Here is an 18616-nt window from a genome sequence, read left to right as displayed (position 1 = left end):
GTGCTTGCCCAAAATCAATTCGCGACGTGCCTTTTCGGGTGACGCCACTTTTTCCAATTTTCGAAAAACTGACATCGATAAATATACAATGTATACAATGCACTCCAAACTGCTTCTACTCAAAATTGGGTTGGGCCTATTGGGTAATTTTCTACAGCGTTTTTTCTGTGATGCCATTTGATGTGGGACACCTTTTAAGACTTCAGTTGCTCGGAATAATTCGCATTGAGACCTACTTTGCGAGGCGAGTGACGTGGTAGACCAAATTTCATTGTGCTACCATTCGCTTTTATTGCGGTGTAATGTGAATCGGATCACGTTTCGCGAATGATTCGTCTTGAAACTATCACGCTCTTCGATTCGACTCCATTAATACCGAATGAAACGTGTATGACTGCGAATCAAAATTTGCCGAGTTACGCGTCCCTCGCCTCGCAGAATAAGTCCCATCGACTAGTCGCATTATTGTCAACAATCATTAGGAGTAAAACTCGTTTCAAACTGTCTCTAGGATAGAATTCAGTAAACTCTCAAGTGAACAAGTGCTGCACTGGCAGAGATGAATGAAGATTCCACAGGATCAACAAACACATGTTCTGAAAGAACGCTTCCAGCTAAACCCAGTTTGATTAAAATCTCCAACCAGCAGGAGAAAATCATTTGGATCATCATTTTGGATACAGTAAATGTAGAGTTGATCTACTCTCCAATTTTCCTCACTGAAACAGAGAAAGATAGACAACACCAATGCAAACAGCTCTTGAGTTACCCTTAATATTTATCCAAAGACTAGCAAACCCGACAAACTTCGTATTGCCACAAATTGTTTATTGTTTATTGTTTATTAAATTAAACTGTGTTGTACATATATCGTGAATCTCGGATGTCCTTTGTCACAATCTCGAGTTTTGCAAGTTTCTGGGGAGATCATGGGTGTTTTAATATACAAAGTTTCCTCACAGTAAAGTAGAAAACAACTCCCCCCATTGCTTAGCCTGATAAAATAAAGCGGATAGCATTTAAATATTCGCCATCATTACAAACCATTTCGCCGAATACCATTTTGCGGAACACCAATTCTCGGTTGACCATAACGCGGAATATAGAGTTTCGCAGAATACCATTTCGCGAAAAACCTTACGCGGGATGTACCATTTCACGGAAAATCTTTTCGTGGAAAGTACCATTTCGCAGGGGTGACCCAACTTAAGGAAAGTAATAGAGATCAGTAGATCTTGGAAAATAAATAAACCTAGATAGAGGTGATCTCCACGGGGGGCTGCCCCCCCCCCCCAGGCCCGCGGACTGATTTGAACATGGTGGACTTATGAGTAACTCTTTTGATGACACATGGGGTCACTAAATTCAGCCGTAATGCCTTGTGCATTTTGTAGTTCCGAATGCTTTCCGGTTTAAATATTGTGGTAATTCCCAGAAAACGGTTTTTGTTGCCGCACATTTTGCATTTTGTTATGCGCAGGAATGGCCAGAGGAATTTGCGGCCCGCGACATTCATGGGGCGATCTCGTTTGGCCCGCTCCATGCCTATGCCTGGGCACCACTGCACTGTGGTCCAGAAAGCCAAATTAGGTGGAAAAAATTGTTTACTCAGTAGTCGTTGATTTTAGACTATTTACGTCTTACCAACAAAATCTTGATTTAGGATGGCGCTTTTTTTGGCATGAGCTATTTTAGGGTGACCCTTAAATTAACCAAGATCCAGAAATTATCTTCAAAACGAAACAAGATAGAGCGATATTCACTGCAGCAATTTCATAGCTTGAAATATTTTGAGTAATATTGTAGAAGACAAAATCCTTCTATCTCGAACCGTTTCCATATTAGGGCGATTTTCCTGAGTCAAGTTAGGGTGACCCTGCTATTTTGCGATTTTTCTCCATAACTTTTTTATTTTGCATTTCTCGCAAAACACTTCTTCAGATGACTTTTGAAGCTCAATAAGACGCAACTTTTGGTGAAAAAAGAAATTGGCTATCTATTTTACTTCTACACTTATATTAAATTTTATGATAAAAATAGGCCGTTTTCAAATATTAGTATCTCAGAAAGGTGCAAGCAGAATTGAAATCGGTTGATTGCGTTTGAAAGATCGTGATTTTTTGTGCATAATATCAAAAAATTGGAGAGTGGATTTTTTTCTATCTCAAATAAATCAACTTTGAATATGTGTGGTTTTAACATAATTGAGTATATAAAAGTAAACGAGTTGCGCCATAACTCCGGAAGGCCTTGACTGTTCTTGATTAAACTTAGCGTACATGTTTCTTGACATAAGTAAATCAGTACAGGGGGTTGACAAAAGCGGGGTGGTCGCTGAAAATGGGAGCGGGAGGTACAAATAAGTAAAAGTGGCTGCGATCATCTTGCATTAAGGGGCGAACCAGCCACAGGCTGAAAACCTCTCAAATATAGAATAATAATAATAATAATAATATCTTGCATTTGGTCTGTTAGAAGTTGTACAAGTGGCTGGGAGATAAGATGAAGAGCGTGTGAAAAGATGGGAGGTCACAACTACGGAAGTAGAACAATATAAGGAAGACTTTATGTCTCTTTCATTATCTTCGGAGAGACGTACGCGTTGCTGTAGACAAAAGGGCCGCTGACCGAGAAGAGCTAATTAAGGAAAGCGGTAGATATGTCTAAATGAGGAAAAAAGCTTTGTTTTTTGTATTATGAGAATTTGCAAACTGAAACGTAGTGTTGTGAAGACCGCATTCGCGTCATAACTTCTAACGAACACATATGCATGATCGTTTCTTTCGGATTCCTTTGCTAATATTCTCATGCACTGCGACAAGTTTTTGCCATAGTGTATTTAGTTATCACCTCCCAGTTGGCCTCGAGGTATGATGCTGGTCTAATAAGCCAGCCGTCATATGTTCGAATTCCGACTGGGAGAGGCTGTTAGAGTCAACAGGATCGTAGCAACTGGCCCTGCAATTGTCCTGCACTCTAACAGCTGGCTGCAAAGTCTGTCGTATAAAAAAACAGAAGGTCAAGTTTCGATAACGGAATGTAGCACCTAGGCTTTGCAATGCTTTGCTATTTAGTTATCAGCTACGGTCGTTGCTTACGCTCGTCATTGCAACCCAGTAGTTGATACCTATCATCGCTCGCATTGGCCCGCACACTTACCCGCCTGTGTAAGCGAGGGTGTAAAATGAAGAAGAAAAGTAAAATCCGTATCCATACGACCTAGTGTGCCGCTCGTGCTCACGACCTATGTACAGCTCGTGAGCTTTAGATTCGCGGGCGGGATGTGTAGAAAGTTAATATGAGGCTGTACACTCGCGAGTGTGCAGGTAGCAGAATGTATATAGGAGACGAATGAATCTAATGATTTAAAGTCTCCGTTAACAAATAAAAAACGAACGAACGCAGAATGTATGCACACAGTGCCAGCAGTTGTTTGGCGTAGGCTTGCGTCAGTGGAGTACGCTTTGGATGCTATGCTTTTCACACACGCTCGCCTGTGATTTTTAACCTTAACGAAAACAAATGTACAAGTGGCTGAAAGACAAAAGAATGGTGGCCTCTGATGAAAGGGGAGGTGGGAATCACGGAAATCCCCGTCGCGGGTAGAAAACTATTTAAACTTCTCATAAGGTAGTTCCACTCCATGATACTATGAAACACATATGATTTCATTACTTTGTCTACCATTCCCTCTGTTTATTGGAAAGTCTACCGTTTTTAATGTCTAACCTCATTATAAAGTTCAAGTCAACAAACATGAGGTTAAGTTTATACATTCTCTTTTAGATTTGGACCACTCACACAACTTATAACGGTTTAAATGCAATATAATTACAGCCACTTTTACTTATTTGTACCTCCCGCTCCCATTTTCAGCGACCACCCCGCTTTTGTCAACCCCCTGTACTGATTTACTTATGTCAAGAAACATGTACGCTAAGTTTAATCAAGAACAGTCAAGGCCTTCCGGAGTTATGGCGCAACTCGTTTACTTTTATATACTCAATTATGTTAAAACCACACATATTCAAAGTTGATTTATTTGAGATAGAAAAAAATCCACTCTCCAATTTTTTGATATTATGCACAAAAAATCACGATCTTTTAAACGCAATCAACCGATTTTAATTCTGCTTGCACCTTTCTGAGATACTAATATTTGAAAACGGCCTATTTTTATCATAAAATTTAATATAAGTGTAGAAGTAAAATAGATAGCCAATTTCTTTTTTCACCAAAAGTTGCGTCTTATTGAGCTTCAAAAGTCATCTGAAGAAGTGTTTTGCGAGAAATGCAAAATAAAAAAGTTATGGAGAAAAATCTCAAAATAGCAGGGTCACCCTAACTTGACTCAGGAAAATCGCCCTAATATGGAAACGGTTCGAGATAGAAGGATTTTGTCTTCTACAATATTACTCAAAATATTTCAAGCTATGAAATTGCTGCAGTGAATATCGCTCTATCTTGTCTCGTTTTGAAGATAATTTCTGGATCTTGGTTAATTTAAGGGTCACCCTAAAATAGCTCATGCCAAAAAAAGCGCCATCCTAAATCAAGATTTTGTTGCTAAGACGTAAATAGTCTAAAATCAACGACTACTGAGTAAACAATTTTTTCCACCTAATTTGGCTTTCTGGACCATAGTGCACTGGTATAGAAGATGTTTAACGCTGCTGTCTACATTAACCAAAGATACTGTGGAACTCAAACCGTTGGGTAAACAGCTTAGCGACAAACGTCGAACTACTACAATGACTGTAGCTGGTAATTGCTGCAGGGTTAGGCCATATCACGACCTTGCGCTGCGTGTGTGATGTGGAAACTGGCAACTTTTGATTGGAGTCTTCTGACATTTTGGTAGTAGATGTTGAAACCTTTGACCGCGGTAGTGTTCCGAAACGTTGCTACGGTGCGCTTGAATGCGGTGTAGTATCGAATATTCCGGTCACATATTTGTTATTCAAATTACCTAATAGAACAGCACTCTGTGTCCAGAAGTTCCATTACAAAACGAGTAATGTTGCTTAGTTCGTAAACATTGCTGTTTACTGTTGATGGCTATGCTGAATAGTCGATCATTTGCCGTGCATGCATTTAACCGCTTCATGTAAATAAAATTATGCAAAAAAAAACTGAAATATTTAAAAAACAAAACTTTCAATAAGATTTTACTTAAAATTAAACAATAAAATCTTCTTCGTTCAATTTTTTTACATTTCTTCCCAGCAGGGCTTGTTCGTTCACTTTGACTCAATTTTGATTCATTTGACAGTACCATCTCAGCCGAGCAAAATTTGACAAAGTTGTATATGGAACATTTGTAGAACTATTTATCATCTATAATTTTGCTGAACTAAATTTTGCTGTATCTGTTGTAGTTACGATGCTACAATGCTAGTCAATAGTAGCTAAATGAGCATTCATTTAGTCACTAATAAGGTACTAGCATTGTTGCACCGTAAATACAAAAGATACAGTAAAACTTTATTCGGCAAAATTGTAGATAATAACTGGTTCTACAAATGTCCCGTAGATGTCCTTTGTCAAATTTTGTTCGACTGAGACGGTACTGTCAAATGAATCAACATTGAGTCAAAGTGAACGAACAAGCCCTGCTTCCCAGACATATACAGTTGTGAGTAAAGATTTGAAAAATTATGCACTAGAATGTTTAATAAACATATTTAGGAAAATTTATATTGGAGCAATATACTCACAAGTGTAAATTTTATACTTTCTCTTGTCATGTTAGTGGTTTTTATTTAATTTGTTCCGTCAAGTCTACTCATCAAATGCAAAGCCGTGGATAGTTTAAAAGTTTTTCAACCCTAGCCATTCGCTGAGCAGGTGCCGCGTTAACCTGCGTATGAATCCATCCAACCTATTAGTGATTGCGTGAGTGGAAGAATATCCGGCTTTTCGTGCGTTTTGCTATTTCTATTTTTGATTTGTATTACTAACCTGCAGAATGTTTCATGTTAGACTTGATACTTAATAAAATTTGTGTGTGCTTTGATAAATTAAAATTTAATTGACCAAACTCGTGACTTTAGTCATGACCTTGAAATGCGGTCAGGCATATATTAATATTTATTTTGAAACGATGATTCTACAATTGATGAAGGGACGGTAAGGGAAAGTAATGAAGAAGAATTTTTTCGGGAATGAAGGGGAAGGGTGGAAAGGAAGGGGGGGGGGGGGTAATAGGTAGCTATGGTTAACAAGTTGTCGTTGTGACTCCTATCTTTTGTCCAATGCTGGAAGGTGCATGGGTCGAACCAAGTTGTAATCAGAGATTATAACCGGATTTGAACCCACAACACCTGCCAGGGCGTGTCGCTCACTGGTACCCGTGTACCTTTGAACCACAGAGGCGCTGGACAAAAGAAGTCTGCACAACCCCCCTTATTAACCATAGCTCGACATGGGTTGTTCTATTTTTAGACACACAATGTGCCTCTTCCTACACCTACTGTAGAAACCACCGACCGAGAAGTTTTAGTCTAACGTCTTTATTACTTTCAGGACGACGACACTATGCAGGCCCTTACGACTTGCAAGGTACTGCGTGTGACGCTGTTCGTCCGAAAGCGTGTTAGTCCGCGTTTCTCAGCGCGGTTCTTCGGAGAAAGGCTCCGTTCCTATGAAAATTGACCAAACTCGTGACTTTAGTCATGACCTTGAAATGCGGTCAGGCATATATTAATATTTATTTTGAAACGATGATTCTACAATTGATGAAGGGACGGTAAGGGAAAGTAATGAAGAAGAATTTTTTCGGGAATGAAGGGGAAGGGTGGAAAGGAAGGGGGGGGGGGGGTAAACTTCTCGGTCGGTGGTTTCTACAGTAGGTGTAGGAAGAGGCACATTGTGTGTCTAAAAATAGAACAACCCATGTCGAGCTATGGTTAATAAGGGGGGTTGTGCAGACTTCTTTTGTCCAGCGCCTCTGTGGTTCAAAGGTACACGGGTACCAGTGAGCGACACGCCCTGGCAGGTGTTGTGGGTTCAAATCCGGTTATAATCTCTGATTACAACTTGGTTCGACCCATGCACCTTCCAGCATTGGACAAAAGATAGGAGTCACAACGACAACTTGTTAACCATAGCTACCTATTACCCCCCCCCCCCCTTCCTTTCCACCCTTCCCCTTCATTCCCGAAAAAATTCTTCTTCATTACTTTCCCTTACCGTCCCTTCATCAATTGTAGAATCATCGTTTCAAAATAAATATTAATATATGCCTGACCGCATTTCAAGGTCATGACTAAAGTCACGAGTTTGGTCAATTTTCATAGGAACGGAGCCTTTCTCCGAAGAACCGCGCTGAGAAACGCGGACTAACACGCTTTCGGACGAACAGCGTCACACGCAGTACCTTGCAAGTCGTAAGGGCCTGCATAGTGTCGTCGTCCTGAAAGTAAAAAGACGTTAGACTAAAACTTCTCGGTCGGTGGTTTCTACAGTAGGTGTAGGAAGAGGCACATTGTGTGTCTAAAAATAGAACAACCCATGTCGAGCTATGGTTAATAAGGGGGGTTGTGCAGACTTCTTTTGTCCAGCGCCTCTGTGGTTCAAAGGTACACGGGTACCAGTGAGCGACACGCCCTGGCAGGTGTTGTGGGTTCAAATCCGGTTATAATCTCTGATTACAACTTGGTTCGACCCATGCACCTTCCAGCATTGGACAAAAGATAGGAGTCACAACGACAACTTGTTAACCATAGCTACCTATTACCCCCCCCCCCCCCCTTCCTTTCCACCCTTCCCCTTCATTCCCGAAAAAATTCTTCTTCATTACTTTCCCTTACCGTCCCTTCATCAATTGTAGAATCATCGTTTCAAAATAAATATTAAAATTTAAGTTATAGCCTAAGGCTGTGCATAAGGCTTGTTCGCGACAAAATCTGGACACCTCAATTTTGCAATAAAACAAATTCGCTAGAAGTTTAATCCATGAAACAATTTTATATCATTTATGTGTGAATCGTTGATAATTATCAAACAAATTAACATTACTTATTTGGTCTGCATGAAAAATTGGCGAACTTTGGAGTTTACCCTTGCCATGAGGGTCAGTGCAGACTTGTTGGCAACCAATTTAGCTGCGTTTGTCCAAGATTTTCGAAATTTATCCATAGTTGTTGCTTGTTGTTTGTGCTGGGACAGCTCTATCTTCACCAAAATCCAATACCGCTCGATGGGGCGTAACTCTGGATAGTTAGGTGGATACGCCTCCTTCGGAACAATATGGACTCCATTAGCATCATACCATTCCAAAACATCTTTGGCGTAGTGACAGGAGGTCAAATCAGGCCAAAACAGCGAGGGTACATCATGGCTGTGTAGGAACGGTAACAATCGTTTCTGCAGATATTCTTCACGGTATATTTCCTTGTTAACCGTTCCCGTAGTGAGGTAACTTTTGCTTGCTCGACCACAGCTGCATATGGCCTGCCATACTAAATATTTTTTGAAGAACTTGGTTTTCTTCTTTGTCCTAAAATGCTCTGCAACGTCATTCCGTTTCATGGCAGTGTAAAAAGACATATCAGGAAGCTGTTGAAAGTCTTCTAGGACATACGTTTCATCGTCCATTATAACGCATGGAAACTTCGTTAAATATTCGCGATAAAGCTTACGAGCGCGAGTTTTGGCCGTCGTATTTTGCTTATCATTACGGTTTGGCACAGTCCTCACCTTGAAAGACTTCATGCCTTGTCGTTGCTTAGAAGTGTGCACGAATGTTGGCGACATTTTTATTTTACGAGAAATGGTACGTACAGAAAGATCTGGTCTCTTCCGTTATATTTTTTTTATCTTCGCATCCTTGTGGTGGTTCCTCAGATCCGTTTTTGTTCCACTTTCCTTCTTCCTAGCTGTTGTCAAGCGAGTATCGAACGTTTTTAAAACACTGTGAACAGTGCTTGGAGGAAATTTGCAAGTTTTCTTAACGAGAAATCCGGATTTTCATTGCAACCGCACACAATTGCTCGCACCTGCTCTTCGCCATTTTACGCTGAGCGCTTGTAATATAAAAAAGTGTTATATTTTCAGAAAAAAACAGACATACGTCTACCACTCTGCAAAATATTTCACTCATTTTTAATGTATTTCCGAAGCTGTGTGTGTTTAGGGGTGTCCAAATTTTGTCGCGAACAAGCCTTACTGTGTCGCCTACGTGATGTCTCATGAGGTATGCTTTTGTTGGTGAACAAACTATTACTGTGATTTATTATATAATTTTGCTTCATGCCGTGAGCATTTTTGAAGTGCAAAAGCATCTTAATTTTTGCACATGATCTGCTGTTTTCGAGTTCGTCGTCTGCTACTTGTAGAATCACTATCTGTAATGTGATCTCTTTCCGGGAATATATCTCTTTGTACGGTGTGTTGCATTTGTTTTATGCATGAATCACATTTTGAACACTAGTTGACTGCTAAATTTCGTAGGCTTCAGTGGAATTGATGGCACGAAATTATGGTATTTTTGTCATTGGCAGCCATATAACATTCCCAAGTGTCTTAGATTTTAAAGAGATTTCATATGCGTAATTTTTACACGTTCATTTTCGAAGCGCATAGACCTTCGGAAAACCGTCAACCTTTATCAATTTTTTGAACCGAGATTATGTGCCTCACGTTTATTTTTATTTAAGCAAATGATGATGAATGATAATATTCAAAATTTCAGTCAAAGCAATTATTCTAGTTCCTTCTAATGTGCGTGATCTGAGGCTGTTTTTTTAATCTTGTTTATTTGAATTCAATACATAAAAAATCAAAACAGAGTCAAACATTTGCAAATGCAGTATTGGTACGGGGCCTATATGTGAGAGTGAATATTCATGAATGAACCCTTGCGTTACGAATGGCTCACGGCATTCTGGAACAATTGACCGTAAACTCAAGTGCTGGTTGCTGCTTTTATTTTTATGAATGAAGTCGCCACACTATCGTGAATGGTAAGTTCCACTTCGGAACGGGGCTCTGTTTATAATTGGATAATCTGTTTTAGACTTTTACTCCCATGAAACCTGACCTAACAACAGCCCGGTAGTCCCGCGGTATCGCAGTTATTTTTGTTGGAACAACCTGGTTAACAATTTGTTCTGTATAGAGAAGTCGTACGATTCCGGCTACCGGGTTGGTGTCTGTTTCCATTTACTACCTCGGTTCGGCGCAACTAAACTCTCCAACTTTACTACATAATTCGTGGCTGTGTAATTAAATTGCCGTAGCCGGTTAAATACAACTTAATGGGCCGTGAATGTGAACTTTTCCCGTGCCTTGCTATAAAGCTAGTAAAATACAGCACCGCTGGAGGCAAACTGATTGGTTACTGTTGGTATCAGATTAAAGAATTTGCAATTTTAACCAATTTGATACTCTACCTTTTCAGCAGTGATTTTTGTTCAAAAAAAAAAAGTTTAGCACAAGGTGTTCCATGCGAATTCGCCAAACGATCCGGAATGACAGAGCAAGAAAACTAATAACCGAATAAATAAGTGAAATAAACAGTTGTCATATCAAGATGTTTCTACCATACTAGACTAATTGTGGTTAATCCTTTTTAAATCACTTTTTTGTTCTTAACCCCTCATATCACCATGAATTGTGCACACTTAACAGAAAACGTCATGTACGCGTCTTATTGAAATAAACTTTGAGTGTAACGCATTTTTGAACTTTTGTCAAATCGATTAAGTCATCTCGAAGAATAAAAACACAATTTGAATAAATTATCTGGACTGCCATGTTGTATTGATATTTATTTGGTAAAAAAATACAACAAAAATTCAATTTATTTGAAATTTGTCTAATTTTTATTGATTTTTTTTGTGGATTGATTGATTAAAATTTGTTTTTTCATTAAATTAAGAAAATTGCAAATAATTATTCTTTAGTTAATGTGTTTAAAGTAATTCCCAGGGAAATTTTTCGTCACATTGAATCATATTCACGGACGCTTACCTTTCCTATCGCGGGGATTAAATTTCTGGTAGTTCCACACTTTTGTGAAGCTCACAACTACATAGGGCGTGGTAAATGGTAAACGCCCAAACTTGCAGCGCCAGCGGGAGCGATAGAATGAAACAGTCTTTCGAGGAGCAATAATGGTTCTCTGCAGTCACCTTTGACATATGAGAGATGATCCTGAATAAAATATTTCAGGTGACTCCAGGCGATCTGCGGTCCTCCATGCATCGTCTAAAAAAATGAAATAAAAAAAACGAACACGAACACGAACTTTGTCCACCGGTTTCGTGAGAGCTGTGAGGGGTGGCTGTCAAGTTAATTATGAAAGAAAATTTATTTACTTGTATTATTTGATTCATTTTATTTTTTTATTATTACGCGCAGCCTATTCAATGCCCGTGTAAGTGGTGAAGGCTGATGGCCGCCCCGAGCGCGACAGCGACGATTTATGTTGCTGCAGTCCGGGTGTCATTTTGCTTGTTTCTTTTCTCCGGCTCATACAAAGTATAAAAGGATGACGCACGGCCGTGAAATAATCCATTAGCGGAATAATCCTGAAATGGTACCCGGTGCTTGTCACCTCACAAAGTGACTGGAAAACTGCATGTAAATTAGTTCTCTGCAAAACATTGTGTAGGAAGCTGCTGTTCAAAAATCGTGCACCAGGACAAATTGGGAGTTTGCTTTTTCGTTTGCCTCGTATGGTCAAAAAATGAACGGACAAGGTTGTAAATTATGTTTGCCTGGGAAGGTAACGTTTTATACGTGATTAAGGTATGATCAACAGCAGTAATGACTTCGTAGATTTTTGAGGGAATATATAAATATTTCATGAAAAAGCAGGTTCCCTTATCTATATAGTTCGCTAAGAGCTGCCGAGTTTAATTTAGATTTTGTCTTATTATTATTTTAGTCTTTTTAAGATCTTGTAAAATTTATCTAAAACTTTTTGATTGCTGCATAAAGTTTAATTATAGTCAAAAATTCGTATTGAATGAATTGCAAACTTCGTAATGAATGAATTGCAAGCTACTTCTTTCGCTATCTGGTGTGTCCACCGACGATTTTTGATTCCACAATTCGGATATCTAAAAAGTATGTAGAAATCATACCAAAGAAATGCAGTATTAAATGGTATGCAGTGTTAAAATTCAACAATGATTCACCAAATATCGCCGCTGCTTAGTTTTACTTCGGTATTCATCATTCTTTTAATTATATAATTACTGACATACGTAATAATGACTAAACAAGCTGTTGTTCGGTTTCTTTCATCCCCACAGGAGAAAAACTCTTTTCTGAACTACAACGTGTCCTGCATTCTCACCCTGCCACCCTACCAGCGCAAAGGCTACGGTCGGCTGCTAATAGATTTCAGTAAGTACATATTGTAGAACGTGTCATTTTAATTTAGCGAATTACGATATACATACAGAACAGAGCACACAATGCTGTCTGTGGCCGTGCGATGTCAATCGCTGATCTACATAACTGATAGAGATACTGATAAGCGATCATTTGCGTCACCCTCGGTTCCTACGTTGCTGCTATACGGACTGCGTTCTACTTGCCCCCGGGGGCAGTTTTGGTCGGTTTCTTTCAGAACGTGGCTTCCGTTGATCCGGCTTTGAAGTGATGAACTGTACACCTGCACTGGTTTCCTTGCTTTTTTGCTGAAGAGCCAGTTCGAAACCCTTTTTTCGGTGTTTCCTAACAAGACGAGGGAACAACGTTTCGTTGGTTGTCCTCTGCGTGTGTCGGTTGCTCAGTAAATAGGGAAAAACAAAAGTTCACGAAAGGCACCAAGGCGGGTAATTTATTTAATTTCAAAACATTCACGACAGGCAACCTAATCATCTTCGGAGTTTCGCGAACGAATTGTGGGACAATTTGCTGCAGCGTTCTTTTAAATGTTTAATTGAATAATGTTCTCGCTACTATAAGTTGTATTATTTACCAGGATATCAATTTTTGCTGCTTAAGTGCATTGTTATGTTTAAATCTTGTTTTGGACAGCATTTTCCCATAGTGGTGCACACTACAGTCTGCTCACATTGGGGTTATATTCTGCAAAAACAGTAGCGAAGCGAAATATGCTCCCTTAGGGGTTGTTGACCTAAATATAGCCTTACATAAACTACAAAGGTAAATAATTATCTAACTCTACAAATCCAAATCAACAGCACGCGTTGTAGTGCTTAGTTCGTAGTCTACCACCTGAGGAAGGGTCCTTCACCTTGGGTGTGTGTTCAAAGTATACAATTTTGCTCAACCAAGTTTCGATTCCCGGTAGTAAGCTGACGTGTCTTGTCTTTGCCAGTTCCTAGAATTGAGTAAAATATACTAGGTATTGTTTAATTTGACTTTAATTTCAGGAGAAACGATCACCATCCTCATAAAGCATCAAATGTTGTACAATATTCTTTCAATTGCGAGTACAGCTTGCACAATAGTCTTACAGAACACTTAAATATATCACATTTGAATAAAAATTGTCATGCAAATTTATGATTTTCATGGTGAAATTCAGTTTTAACTAGTAGTAGAATCATAGTATGAAAGTGTCAAAAATTAGTTATGACTTACTATGAAAAAATCAAATAGATGACTTTTTTGTGCTAGGAGATAGAAAATGCTTTTTCCAGAAATATTGTAGTAAGTATAAAAACAAGCAACTTTGCTGAGGAAATGAGATTTCTGTTTACGTCAGGTGCAGAGTAATAGAGCATTTTCTGTCGTAGTTCTTTAAAAATTAGTTTTTCATACTTTACTTTTGTTGGTTACTTCGAACAAGAATGCATTACTCTAGGCAATTATCAAAACACTCAAAACTCATGTTTTGTAGAAGACCGTAAATCACCTGGATTATTTCCTTGTAAATTTATCACATATTTAAGTTTGGTTCGTCCTTAAATAACCTATAGGGCAAAATGGGGCAAGTAAAGGCGTGAAATCAGTGTTTCGTCTGGAAGTATTATAACTATCAACGTGTAGTAGTACCGCTTGTCTCCCCCCCAGTCATTATGTTAAAGTGACATGTACTTACACTTTTGTAGTATTCTTTTTATTTTGACGTCGGGTAATATCCTTATTTACAATGCCGGGTAGCACTTTGTGAAAAAAATAGAAGTGTAACATTTGAGTGAAAGATTTCAAATGCTAATAGTTACTATATACTACTGAACGAAACATAACTGTTACTATATCGTTTGATAGATAAAGTGTCCAGCAATTTTATAGTAACTTTATAATTTTATACTTTATAATATAGGAATTTTATAACATTCGTTCGCAAAATACACCGATTGCTGTTCGAGGTTCATGAAATTATTGTTTCATTGTCGCTGGGCTTAACAGTTTATTTTCTTGTGTTGTGTTGTGTTCTTTCTTTCGCCTCCGCCGCAGTCGAGCTATTGCCGCCAGTGTACAATGGTCGTCCCGGCCCTGCCTGTGGTTGTAGTAAGGGATGTTTTCAAAAGTTCTCCCTCATTCGTCTTCCGTTTCTAACTCATCGTCATCCAACCAACGGCTACTAAACGGAATGTAGGTGGAATGACCGCAAGAATCCAGGACTATCTACTAGCGTGGGTCGATAGTCCATACGAAATAATCGGTTCGATCCAGAGGATTTAAAATGTATTCTTAAACAATTTGCTAGCTTAAACTGTTGCAAAATAAAGGGACACGAAAACACAAAAACTACCGTAAAACAAGCTAATTCATAATTGTGTAGCATGTAAAAGCATCAAACATAGCCACATCCAATAAAATCAAGCGATTAACCGCGATCTCATTCCACATGTAAGAAATCTCGCGTAACTTTTCGAAAGGACCTAAGTAACATTGAGAGTCTCTCTTTGGCGTCCCTCTCTTCTGATTATTACGGCGTCATGAATGCATTCCAACAAAAAATTTCCTCACGTTTAGCTAGATAATGACACTAGCAACAGATTCATGCAAAGCTGGTGTTTTAAAATGCATTTGCATTACGGTGGGAGGTGAAAGAGAAGAGGCATGAAGAGAATCTCTCAGTGTTACTTAGGTCCTTTTGAAAAGTTACGCGAGAAATCACGGTTTACTCTTAAGCTTTTACCACTAGTCGGTATGCAAATTTCATAATAAATACAGTCTAATTGATATACTGTCATACTCGATGATTCATCACAAAAACGGCATTAACCTTCTGTCTGTACAAAAAAATACTTCCGTTGTCTGTACATTGGGGTCAATTTGACCCCAAAACTCAAATCGCTATATCTCAGCGGAAAATAGGAAATTTTCAAATGTTTTAGAAAGGTAATTTCATGCACTGAATGATAACCCAACTAGCACCTACTCGTATATCAATGTACGAAAACTATCGTAAATATCTCCTAACAATCTCGAAATCGTAACTAAAGCTGGATAAAGGGGGATCAAGTTGATTTTTTTGTCGTATATAATGATAATGACTGACATACATACTATTTTCAGCACAAAATCGTAGAGTAGTACGGAGCGACTCGCGCTTAATCGGATATTATAGTATATCAATACTTATATAGTCCTAACGCTCAAATTTATTCGTATTCACGTATATCGCCTCCAAAATAATACGGATGTGCCAATTTTGCGCATGAAATACGATTTATTTAGCATATATATATCTGTACGTAATGCTGATTTTTACCTTTTTTATACATATGAAAATGCTAGCTGGGAAAATTATGAATTGCGACTTGGCGGGGTGGTCCTTTTACAAGGAGGGGCTTTAGTAAACAAAAGTCGGAAAATTGGATTTTTTCAGATTTCTGACGTCACGAAATGCTTACCACCTAGAACGATGCTTTCTTCTACAAAAATATACGCGAAATCTTCAAAGTTACTTGTAGCATTTTACAGGGTTTGCTCGCTAGGTGGTGTTTATCTGGAAAAATAGATCTTTTTTGGTCGCAAATTTTTTGGGTTCTACTAGTGTGAATCGTTCTTGTTCTCGCTAATGTTGATTATATAGACCAGATATGAAGTGAACATAGTCCGGTGATAGATAAAACCTTGGTGAACGGTTCAGAATTCATCCGCCAAGTGGTGTACGTGTACCATTTTATAAATATTGGTCGCAGTTAAACAAGTTGATTGCATGCAAGTTTGCATTGGTCAGATGGACTAGATTCATTTTATTATAGACAGTTTAGTGCAGTATTTAATCACCAGGTGACGCTAGTGTGCTTTTTGATTTGTTTTATTTATTCTATATAAACATATTGTTTCGACAAAAGTCGTCGTCTTCGACACTAATTCGCAAAATAAAACTAGTAACAATTATTCGCAATACTATATAGCCACCGATTCAGCCAGGATGTATGTTAAAACGATCCGCAAAAATTGAACATAATACCGGAAGAAAATGAATACATCATTAGCGTCACCTGGCGACTGAATTTTGTACCAAAATTTTCAGAATAGAGTGGTCTCAACTATTTGAACAATTATGCCGTAAACAAAATTTTTACATCTAGTCTAGTCAGTACTCTAAGCTGCGATAACAAATAAAAACAAATGGACCATCTAGCGATTAAATTCCGAACCACACTATTAGCCATAGGTTTTATCTGTCACAAGACCATGTTTACTGCAAAGCTTGTCTTTCTGCCCAAATTTTCCGTGGGCAAGAACGATTTACACGAGTAGAATTCATAAATTTAAGACAAAAAAGTTGATTATTCTCACATTAACGCCACCTAGCGGGCAAATCCTGTAAAATGCCACATGTAACTTTGAAGATCTCGTGTACGCGCATATTTTTGTAGAAGGAACTGTCGCTTTAGGTGTTAAGGATTTCGTGATATAAACGTCCCAAATCTAAAAAAATCCGAATTTTCCGACTTTTCTTTACTAAAACCCCTCCTTGTAAAAGGTTCCCCACGCCAAGTCACCATTTAAAATTTTATCATTTTCTCAAAACCTTGCTTGGAATAATCCAATAAGGGTGAAAAATGTTAAAAATAGGGGAAAATGTGCAAAATGGAGCACTTCTCGTTGACAAACAGGAAAGGGGTGGGCACCACATGATTCTCCGGAAAATTTTACACAAGATCACCAATATTTTATAAGCCTGCAGGCCGTATCTTAATTGCGTCCGTTTTTTCTCTCGTTTTTGCCCATAGTGCAGTGTAGAGACAAAGCACAGAACGGAAGATCAACTTCAAGTAAAACCGAATTCAAAAACTGACCACAAAAGGAATGCAAAAAGCAGTAACGATTTTTTCTTACTTCGAGTAAGTTTCTCAGACCGTGCACATTTATGCCACTTTGACTGTGGTATAAAGTGGTATAATATTTTTCTATGTTTTGAATTGACCGTTAGCTCTACAGTTCTACCTGGATAATACGGATTGTTGTTATTAATGACAACTTAAAGAAGATATTATTGAAAAATTATAATCGGATCAGAAAAGTGATGCAGTATAATAAAGATTTTACTGTTTTGAAATCTAAAATAAAATATCGGCTTGGCACATATCAGTAATTGAAACTGAAATTAAGATTTCAGTTCTTTGGAACGGAGATGATTTGGAACTTAGAAGCCGTTAATAGATAAAATGATTTCAGTGGAAGGACTTTCGAATACAGATTGTTCCTCTACCCGCTTACGAAAATTTCGGATGCCTGGCAGAAATCGAACAGAACCAGTCTTCATTTTTCGCTCGATTCTCTTTATGTCAAATGTGACACTTTGAGGCAGGAGAAAAGCGGTTCATCTGTTTTGCAGTTTCGGGCAAAAGGTAAGAGAATAATATGGAACATGACAAAGCAGGTATAATTTAATTGTCAACCTATTTATTGCACGCTTCGTGCTACAGTCTGCTGCTGCTATCCTTCAAAAAAGGAGGGAAAGCTGAATTGGTACAAAACCGGTTTTTATTCGAAACCTCTGTCAGAAATCGAACAGAAACCCGGCAGAAAAACCGAGGCGAAATTTCTGCCCGAATCGGATGTGTCATTTCTGCTAGTTTTCACGGGTGACGGCGACCAGAAATCCGGCAGAATGTCTAGCAGAAAAAGTTTTTTGCTGCCAGATTTTTGTTCGATTTCTGCCGGACGCGCCTAAGCGGGTACCTGCTACCTATCAAAATTGCACAACTTAGACGTTTGGCAAAATGGGACCTGCTTGTTTTTTCCCTAAGTTCAATAGATCAGTTCGTTTCATTTTTGGCACCGATCGTTTTTGGTTCATCACTTCATGTGTCTAGACCAATCAGCATCTATATTAACGCACACGTGTATTAAATTTGACACCAATAGAGCCTCTTTGTTCGAAGTACAATTCTCCGATAAGAACGCTAAGACGGACCTAAGGGTCAGTCGCTCAGAACATTGTTGCAGGTCCAATTTACGGAACAGCTTACCTCATTGATTACAATTGCGGTACATTCATTTCACAGTTCATGGCACACTGTGGCCCACCTTTTTGACATTTAAATTTTGAAATGTTAGAAATTGGCAGCCCTGCCATTGTTTGTTATTGTCAAAACGATCAAAACAGTCTGGCTGGGCGCAGACGAGTTTGACAGGTTTCACACGATCAGCACCTCAGCGGTACAGTAAGGCACAGACTGAACAACATTTCTATGAATGAGGTGAACGGAATGTTCTC

At 38.7% G+C, this 18616-nt stretch overlaps 1 protein-coding gene across 1 annotated transcript in view; it reads left to right on the top strand.

Annotated features, from left to right (window-relative positions):
• Positions 1-18616, top strand: part of LOC128741651 (histone acetyltransferase KAT7) — a 175461-nt gene that overhangs the window by 33155 nt on the left and 123690 nt on the right. Inside the window, exon 6 of the mRNA XM_053837606.1 lies at positions 12264-12357. Within this exon, the coding sequence (XP_053693581.1) occupies positions 12264-12357 (94 nt within the window). The remainder of the gene's footprint in view (positions 1-12263; positions 12358-18616) is intronic.

The sequence above is a fragment of the Sabethes cyaneus genome, chromosome 3 (assembly GCF_943734655.1).
Source record: "Sabethes cyaneus chromosome 3, idSabCyanKW18_F2, whole genome shotgun sequence".
Classification (NCBI taxonomy): domain Eukaryota; kingdom Metazoa; phylum Arthropoda; class Insecta; order Diptera; family Culicidae; genus Sabethes; species Sabethes cyaneus.
Note: the sequence above shows the minus strand (reverse complement) of the source record. Positions and strands in the feature narration are given on the sequence as shown.